This window comes from Lepisma saccharinum, chromosome 2, assembly GCF_977018435.1.
Source record: "Lepisma saccharinum chromosome 2, izLepSacc3.1, whole genome shotgun sequence".
NCBI lineage: Eukaryota > Metazoa > Arthropoda > Insecta > Zygentoma > Lepismatidae > Lepisma > Lepisma saccharinum.
This window is the reverse complement of record NC_139230.1, coordinates 26,568,483-26,578,928: the sequence shown is the minus strand read 5'-3', so window position 1 is coordinate 26,578,928 and position 10,446 is coordinate 26,568,483. Positions and strand designations below refer to the sequence as shown.

The 10,446-nt window shown below is 34.9% G+C and overlaps 1 protein-coding gene across 2 annotated transcripts in view; it reads right to left on the bottom strand.

Moving 5' to 3' along the window:
• Nucleotides 1–4,715: 4,715 nt before the first annotated feature.
• The window catches only part of LOC145983963 (uncharacterized), a 149,615-nt gene continuing 143,884 nt past the window's right edge, over nucleotides 4,716–10,446 (bottom strand). For both annotated transcript variants that reach the window (XM_083117185.1, XM_083117186.1), the window contains exon 27: nucleotides 4,716–5,828. In XM_083117185.1, the coding sequence (XP_082973311.1) occupies nucleotides 5,758–5,828 (71 nt within the window). In that variant the 3' untranslated portion in view covers nucleotides 4,716–5,757. The remainder of the gene's footprint in view (nucleotides 5,829–10,446) is intronic.

Sequence of the window (10,446 nt, the reverse complement as noted above, 5' to 3'; positions counted from 1 at the left end):
TCATAAAAGTTTCATGTGTATCAAAGATAATGTAAGTCATATTATTAACATGTGATAATAACTAATATGGTTTTGTGTTGAAGCAAAATTGTTGTTCAGATGAATCTTATTAAAATTTATTATTTCGATAAATTTGTCAGCTGTTTCATTCTTGTTCAATCCACACACAGTTGTGTTCCATTACATTGCTACATAATAAATGTGTTGTAGGGCCCAATAGAGTAATGATCTATGAAACAGAAGTTTCTATGTTCACCTTTAAATTTCTTCCGATTATTGTGGTGATGGAATGGGGATTTCTGAATGGGGATTTATAAAAGTGGACTTTTAAATGTGAAAACATTTGGTTTATCATAGGCAAGGAAAATTGTAATGACATTAAGTAGGTAAATGGCACGAATGACAGTACGTTCAGTGCAAAAACAGTAAGTTCACATGTTGAACTTCACTTTTCTGTGTGTGTTCAATCATTTACACCAAGCATAAAAAAAAAATCTAAATATAATTTTAAAAATACTTCTTACAATGTAATCTTCAGAACACCATAGGAAACAGGAGCATGTGGTGACATTTGGGTTTAGGCAAGCAGCTGAAAATGATTCCATTTCACCATTAAGCTTATAATCATATAATACAAGGCTCATTCAATATATAACTGGAAAAATGTTGTAACAAATACAGTTTGTAAAAAAATAATAGCAACACATCATGCTCACAGCAATTTTCATGAATATCAGTACGTAACACAGGCATATAAAAAGCAAATGAAAGGAGAGTACTATTGGGTTTTATGGGACGTCTTCGCCCATGAGCGGTGCTAGTCACTTGTTTCTGTATTGTTAATACAACGTCCAGATGATGCTGAAATTGTACATCCATTCATTTTCTGAGAAAGCAGTTGCTGTGAAGGTGTAAGAAGTCTGTGAGGAGTTTTTTTAATCTGCGTTAACTGACCGTGTGGTGACTTTCTATTGTTTTGGGCAGTGACTGTGCATTGTTTCAACAGTGTCACGTGATAGTATTGTTGCTATCTGGAAAGTGTGAATGAACTAAAATGGGTAAAAAATGCGATATTTCACCTTGTAAGCATGGGCAAATCCTTGCTTTAGTGAAAGCAAATCCCTGAGACAGATTGGTGGAATACTGATTATTCATCATTCAAAAGCAGGCAGAGTTATTAAAGAACAGAATGAACATCATAAATCGTTTCTCCAACAACATTGTGGCAGAAGGAAGAAAACATCACCTAGGACAGATCGCAAAATAAAAACAACAGCATTGACAAATCAAGGACTGAGTTCCTGCCCAATTGCGTCTGTTCTGCGAACAGTCCTTTAATTGATCTCAGTCATACTAGTGTAGTGTCTCGATTGCAAGATGTGGGTATTACCAATGAAAAACTGTGTAAAAAGCCGCAGCTGACACACGCTGACAGGACAGCAAGATGCGAGTTTGTGAGCCCATACACAAGCTGGACTGAGGATGATTGTAAACACATGATTTTCTCAGATGAAAAGAAATTTAGAATTCTAGGAAACGATGGAGGAGTGAAGGTGTGTTTCAAGGAACTTCAAAATGATTGTATTTCTGAGACACAGAAATTCTCTGGGGGAGTAATAGTATGTGCTTGCTTTGCTTTGCAGCTAAAGGTGTTGGAAGGATTGCTGCCATTGCTTCTAACTCACAGTTATTCTCATCAAATATTATAGGTAATGAATCTTTTCTCAAACATTCCCGACATTCGTTGTTTTTATCCCCCTTCATTTTCTTGGCTAACAGAGAAGTTTTCACAACACGCCCACATCTCGTCCCTACGAATGCGGCTAAAAATATGGAAACAGTAACTAAGTAAATTAGCAATAACAGCACAAAATGAAGCCAATTATCAAGTTGAATATCATCTGTCTCTGAACAGTAAGTATATATATCCTTTAGCGCGACACAAATGAAAAATCTCAGGGATGCTGCAGTTCTAGGCTAGCAAATTTTCAGTAATGGATTAACTTTACAATTACAGTAAACAAAATATACGACATATTTTAACAAATATAAAAGCTTGACATATCTGGATAAGGCAAATAGGAATTTAAATTTATTGTAAGCATTTTCATCAAATATGATACCAGAATTTCAAACGAGATCGTCACGGACATCAAGGATTGTCTCACTTTGATTTTGCAGAGATTTATTTCAGTCTTGTCTAGAAAATTGAGAGGAGACACAGTTTTTCTTGTCTCAGTACCATCTCTATTTTCAAAAAATCTGTTAATATATAGGTTTAAGTATAGTTTGCCGAACACCCTCTTACAAAGCTATGAAAATTATGTGTGAGGTACAGGAGTACATTGTAGCCCCCTCCCTCCAAGTCGGTCTCTCGTGTCTTGTCTCGTTTGTGTAAGTATTTCGTTTCGGAAAATTCCACTTGAAAAATTCCAAAGGAAAGGTCAGTCATATACTCTTCTGATGAAGAGTTGTATCTTATCTTCAAATTGATGTGACCACGTCTTTAGAAAAGTGTACCCCCCTTACGCAAAAGAGCATTCGCCTGGAGAGTGATTTTCTGGGAGTAAACTTTACCTGCTTGTATGGTTCCACACACAATTTAAACAATTTTCATCTCCTTTGAGAGGTTTTCAAACCTCGAACACAGGTTAATGAAGTAACTAGTAGCAAGCACAATGTAGTAGAATAAGTTTACAATGGTTTGAATTTCTGTGGTAAGGAAGATAATGCATGTAATTTATAAACAATATAAACTTTTTTCTTGAGCGAATTGAAAATAGGTTCTTTTAACAGTAGTCCCTTGGCTCTGTCAAATTATCTATGGGAGGGGGGTACAGGGGATACAACTGGATTTAAGGATTTAGGGGGTACAGTATCCCTCTTCAAAAATTTAGGGGGTACTGTACCCCTGTACCCCCCATTCGTGTGCCACTGCCCTGAGAGTTTCTACACATCCTTGTCAACCTTCAAAAATCCATAATTAAAATATCCTTCATCCTCATGTTATCAGATCACTGATTTCGCTTTTATTTACTTTTTCTAGTGTCCTTTGAAAAAAATTCAATCGATCTCCTGTCCAAACTCATAATAGCAACTTTGGTGACTGAGTGCATTGAGTGGTAAGCTTACAATCTATCCATCATAGGTTTTGGGTTCGAGTCCCATCCTGGACATGAACATCTTTTTGTGAGTGTCCCTTTGTCAATTTAATCTAATCATCATCATTGTAAGGTATTACGTAAACTAAGAAAAGGGGCAAGAATTACAAAACATGCACCCATGTTTACTAGGTTTGAAGAGAGATTATTCAATAATTTCTCCAGCTTGTGATATCAGAAATGAACAGAAGCAAAAATTTGTTTATATTTTTGTAATTCTGCAAATTTTCTGAAAATTTGAGATAGTTCATGAAGAACACACATAGGCAATAATTAAAATAACAGGCCTTTGGAACAGGGGAGAGTTGGTGTTTTAAGTTCACTTTTTGCACAGTAAGGCTAATCGGGAATGGACCTACTGTTTAAAGTGGGATCCCAAGCACTATGTGCCTCCACTGGGTATCAAACCCGGGACCCCTTGGTAAAAGGCGACGACCCTACCACTGCACCATCAGGAAAGCCCATGTAACTGAGCAGAGGCACGAGGCAGTAACAGTGTCATCATCACTGAGAGCAATGCTAACGAGATGTATCTTTACAGCACTTCCTTAGCTTCTATTGTGCTTAGTAAGCTGCAGACAAAAGCAATTTTCTGAATAAATATGTAACCAACAACAGCTGGTGGGTCCGAAATAAGTGAAGAACAAGTAGGTAAAAAAAATGAGGTGATAGAGAAAATTAGATCAATTGTCACAATTCTACACTTTGTAAACTTTAGATTTAAACAGGTGTTAAGAATTTTGCAGCAGCACACATGTGGGTATTAACATGCACAGAGAAAAGAGTATTCTTATGTTTGTAAGTGTAAAGAAAAGCAAATATAAAAATAACTTGATTCAGTTACAGCTACTGCATAAAAAGTATTCAAATTACAGTTACCCATTTTAATGTAACTTGCTTTACAGTTACAATTGCTTAAAAAAATAACATTACTTACAAACACTGGTAATGGGTAATAGATTGCAGAAGCTATCAAGTCAAGGGGTTGTATTTTTCCCACTAGGGATGGAGGTCCAGGAGGCAACCTTGCAAATTTCAAATGGTAAGGAGGGTTGAATTACACCTCATTAAGTAGGTTTCATAATTTCAAACAATGTTTGTAGGAAAAAAATTATGATTTGGTCATTGGTTTTTTAGTGAGTTTTCAAAAACTATTTAATGAGTTCAGTAAGTCCCTATCTTTGTAACAGACTAATATTTTTAAATTAAGAAAAAAAATTGTTAAAATATGTCACCACCACAGGACAAGTCGAATGGTGGCATCTTGATAATCATGGTGAGCCCTTAGAATGTGCCCAGGAAAAACCTTGAAAAAATGGGATAGGAAAGGTGGTTGAGAAACTCTGTATTGGATAGGTCACAATTTCAATGAAATTTTGTAGAAAACATTGATATGAACCACCATGTTTGGATGGGCGATCAAAAATGAATTTATATGAATCTAAACGTGCAGAGAAATTTGATTTTGGTCTTGTCCAGGTGGTTCCTGCCTAAAATCTTGCCCCCCCCCCCAATTACTTTCCTTTTCCATGGGATCATCATCAGAACCAAACTTTCTCAGGGGAGAGTGTATACTTTCACCAAACTGAGATATCCAGGAAGTAACTTTATTCTGCTAAAAAAAGTAAATAATACCAGAATCTTAATGTGACAACCATAACCATTGTACTACTACCACATACTTAACACAATAACAGTATTGGAATTTTGATCGCTGTTTGTCTCTTTAGTTTAATAATAATGGCCAAATGAAATTGATGAACAGACACAAAGGAATCTATGTGCAGGCTAGAACTCCAACACACGATCTGCACAATAAACATAGAACTCTTTGTATATAGTAACTATCTTCACACACTGAAACATTTCACAATTCACTTGTTAATATTTTTATTACAATATACATTTTGCAGCATCATTAGGATTCTGAAAAATATATTTTAGGAAAAAAAAAACTATTTTAGTGTTTATTTTTGTAGTTTGCAGTACATATTTTGACATTTCAATGCATATAAATCTTCTATATAGTGATATGAAGGGATATAATTATTTATTTATTTGAGTTCGAGCCAGTAAAGCTTCCCTTCTCTTACATATGCAACCAATATTTTATGTGTTCCAGAGGATATGTGCATAATAACATGGGAGAAAATGCCACTGGTTGTAAAGTAGCTATCCTATAAAATATTAAACACACAAACTGTTAGTTACATAATGCAATATACTGTATTATTGTATAGGAATGATATGATTATATGAAGTGTAAGAATTTGTGCTGGTAGCCTATTGTATAGGAATGATATGATTATGCAAAATGTAAGAATTTGTGGTAGTATTATTGTATAGGAATGATATGACCTGTAAGAATTAGTGCTAGTACCATTGATGTATGTGAGTGTTTACAAAAACAAAGTGACCAATACAAATACCCATAACATTTCATGCTATGGATTATCCATTTTCTTTAGTAATCATTCTCATAATTTTCTCTATTTTTCCTGCATTTGGTTTTCTTTGCAGAAATGCTGGGTTAAAGGGGATTGTGACACTGACTAACCCTCCTGGGTATGCTGGTTCCTAGCCTACACCTCTTTGCTCAATGAAGAGTAAAATGTTGTGGATCAGTCAGAGAATGAAGAAGAATCTTTTCTGGTGTCACAGGTCCATCTGAAAAGACAAATTACTTTAAATAATATTTAGGAATTCAGAATATCTTTTTGCTATAGAGGTTAGTTCATTTTAGCATCTTTTGTACCTTTACATCTGGTCTTGGATTTATCATATAGTGTACACATACAGTATTGAGTACGTACATATAAACCATTCCTAGAACACAATACATAAATTACAACAGTCAACATCGCAAAGGACCTGTGGATGCTGATGGGGGTAGTTGTGAAGAGGGGAGTGTGCAGATGCATCTTCCATTGAAAAGTTTTAGTCAACAATGCCGAGAGCTTTATAATGTTTGAGAACAAGAAGTTGAAGGTATAGAAGCGATTTGTGTTTCCAAGAAAACTATCAACATGGAGCAAAAAAAGGAGCAGCATGTGTGGACATGCAAAACTTGCACAATATGGATTACTTCAGCTGCAATTGTTGTAACTGCAGATGTGCAAGATACACCCAAAGGATGTTGGCAGAGAAGTACATACAAATGGCAAGACCTACTATAATCATAATCTTTATTTATCTGTTGACCCATTTTTCCATGGGCATGAATATCGTCAGATACATGTAAATATAGATAGGATATAAGAGATATTATAGTATAAAAAAATCAAAGATGTTTACATAACGCACATAACACAAATTTACATAAATTGAACATTTATAATATTAAAAACAATGATAAACAGGCATGGACATCACCAGAAATTTTCGTGAGGGGGTCAGGCAAATGATAGAAGTTGAATAGTAGAGAAATAATAAGTATTATTACTACAGTTATAAATGTTATTATACAATAATAAATATTATAAACTAACCAAAATAAATTTTATTCGAAATAATAATAATAATATTAATAATAATAATAATTATAATTATAATAATAATAATAATAATTATTATTATTATTATTATTATTATTATTATTATTATTATTATTATTATTATTATTATATAAATGGGGAGACTTGATCCATCAAACAAGTTTCTATTATTTATTTTGCATTTTATGCTGTTAGTATCTGAAATGCATTATTGATATTAACTTTTGCATGTCTCATTCAAGAAAACGCTTTAAATGTTAGGGGGATTTTATTTTCATAAAGTTTGTTGTGAAACCTCTCACCTACAACTGTAATTATTAGAATTTTGAAAAGTGTGGAACCATTTGTTCTTTGGATGAAATGGTAGACTATAACCTTGTTCCTGTATTTCTCACTCAATGTTTTCGATCCAATGCAATTTTACTTTGATTATTCTGTTCAAATACTAACTAAATTAACTTTATTTCTGTTCTTAACAATAAGAGTAACGAACTTTCAGCTTTCTTGTATCTTTAAATGAAGGATGTCAATTTCCAGGGAGAGTCCATCGACCCATTCGACCCCCCCCCTCCTGATACCCATGTAAACAGGTATGCCCATAATAAAAATATATAGCGTATGCATGATTTTATTTTCTTAAGTTCGATACATTATTCCTTAAATTTATGTGATAGTAAGGTCTATGAGATTAGTAGACTTTTTTTTAAATACATAATTGACAGTTGTGCCCAATCTATTTTACAATTCATTTATGTCATACAGCGCTCTTTCTGCGAGATATTGCTTGATTAACTGCATTTTTTTCTTAAAAGGAGTGATATTTTTTAGCCAAGAAGGAAGTTTGTTGTAAAATTTTACACCTGCAGAATGTGGTGATCTGTCAGTCAGAGTTAGTCTGTTTGTCTGGACATGAAAGTTCTTCTTTGTCTTGTGTAATATCCATGGATGTGTTCCTTTCTAACTTGTGTCTCATTGTTTAGTATGAAAATAATAGATTTATAAACATAGAGTGAATATAAAGTCAAAATTTTGTTTTCGCGAAAGGCAATTCTGCACGTGGATCTAGATGGTATTTTGCATATAAGTCTACAGTGGCGTAGTGTTATAGTATGCCCGTACACCTGGCATTCCCAGATTTAAAATTTCAAAAATGCGTAAATGCTGTAAATATAAAGTAAATCTTGACTAATTTCATATATGTCTGACCTTCATGGCATTATAATAGCTATTTCTCGCGATCTGCTTGCAACGCTCCACTAACAACACTCGTTCTAGAATTTTTTTTCAATGCCTTTCCTGGCCGGATGCCAAGCAGGTTCGGCATACAGGACCCTGTATTCCTTGCTGCCTTTCTGTAGGGAAAGCTTGGATCTCTAAAGCACGCGCCCAAATGCTCTCTCTTATGCCAGCGTATGGAGCAGAGGGCTACGTGATTGGTTCACGTGACCCTTCCTGCCTTCTGAACAGACGGCAGAGGTAGAATTCCTACCTGGTTCTTTGCGCTCGTGCCACTTGTGCTATGTGTTGCTACAATATGCAATATTGACTGACGTAACTTTACCAAACTGAAATATAGCACTTCTTAATGGCCACTGCATTGTATAATTTATCGCACGAACAGCGATGTGCATTAAAAACTAAAAGATCAACACAGTTTTTGTCAAATAAGTTGCTGAAGTCCTCGTGGTAGAAGTTCAGCCTGTGGCTGCTCTACCACTTAATAAAAATAAAAATAATAATAGTTTTGTGGGTTATTATTTTTTCATTATTATGTAACTGCTTAATATTGTGTCAATGGAAATATTTAGCATTCATTTGAAAACTCTTAACATCGAATGGTCTCTGGACAAAATTATTTTTTAAAATGTTTATCAACATTCTCAAGACGTAATAAACAGTGGTCTGAATTACTAATCGGCACTGTTACGTTAGTAGAGTGTACGATAGTTGGATCATCCGCCCACCTCCATGTCAGAGTGTTTTGCACAGTGCACCAAGACAACAGAGGCCCCTGATTCGAATCCCGGGGTGAGCACGGGTGTTCTTTGTGAGTGTCCCTTCATCAATATCATCATCACTCATATTCATATTCGCGATTAACCAAAAGTGGCAGAAAAGCAAAGTAAAATAAACCAAATCAATCATTAGTTGGATCATTCACAACAATGACGTCTACTGTTGTCCAGAGGCTTGTGATTCAGGTAGGTTTTATAATGATTTGTGTCATGCCCAAAGGTATAAAACACCAGAGTTCAAAACATTTGTGGCATAGTGAGGCATCTAATTTTCTAGCTAAAAACTGCATGGATGATGATGCTTTATTGCAAACCCAGCTGACTTCAGGCAAATAAACAACACCTGTGACGACTAATTCCATAAGTAAATTATTAACCAAAAAAGGGCCGATCTTTCCATCGGACTTGGCATTCCCACCTGAAATGCCCATGCTACGCCACTGTAAGTCTAACAGCCCTTTCCTGTAGTGTAAATACTCTTTTTGTATGTACGTGAGCTGCTCCTCTCCAAGCTGTAATGCAGTACTCTTAAGTGAGGATAGATAAGCAAAGCACAAGAAAAGCAAAGTAAACAAACAAAATGCCTGGGGGACAATGCCTTTAGCTTTGTGCACATGTAACTGTACATATCTACGAAATGTAATGTGATGCTATTGGCCATTATGTGGAATGTATAAACAGGAAATTCAGCTGCTACTAATTCCTGTTAATTTCACTTTACATTCCTAACATTTCTTGCATGTTGTATGTGAAATTCATTTACTATGTGCATGTGGACAAAAGTGTTATATCTGTTACATTGCTATTTGCGTCCATTCAGACAGAGGTTTGCCAGAATTTTTCATCTGCAGGGTGCAAGTTTTGTATTTATGGGAATGTAAGGGTATATTTAGAGCAAAAATTACTATAAAAAATGAAAAATTTTAGGAGTGTCAAAAACATTTCGGAAGTTTGTTAGAGGTGTGTGGATAAATCACTGACTGTGTCTGTCACATTAGCCACATGGAAGCCATTTGAAAGAAGTTGACATATTCACATTGGGAATGTATCTACGTATGATGACTTTCTACAGTCAGAAGTTTAGAGCATAAAATCACATGCTTTAACAGGAAATTTAATTTTCCATAAACACTACACATATTATGTCCAATCCAGGTTAAGTCCACAATGACAAATTTCAAATTATTTTCTTAGTACACTATTCAAGCAATAACCACATTTTCCAGAAAATAAACACCCTATCATGGTCTACAGTTGAGTAAAATTTTACATGTCCAATCTTATATTGACTGCATGAAGGTCAATAATAATAATAAAAAGAACAGAAATGTAGTGCTAAATGAATGTTATGTCTGTCATGCTGCAAAGAGAAGAGAATAACAGACAGTGGCGTGGGGGTTTTGTCCCTGTCATGCTGCAAAGAGAAGAGAATAACAGACAGTGGCGTGGGGGTTTTGTCCCTGTATTAAAAAAAAAAAAAAAAAAAAAAAAAAAAAAAAAAAAAAAAAAAAAAAAAAAGGCAAAATGAGAGCTGGCTACCAGAAAAAGTGTACGTAACCCCACCCTTTTGGAAATCCTGGGCATGCCACTGATAACAGATAACTGAAAACAATTACCATGCAATCAGTTTGAGAAATGTTCAGAATCAAAAAAGCTCATTGCAGATGATTACTAAGACAGGTTTCCCATTGGACAAAAAATAAACTTGTGCAATTACTGTATAACATGCATAAGAAGAGTCCTCCTCTGTAGCCGAGCGGGTTAAGGTGTTCACTC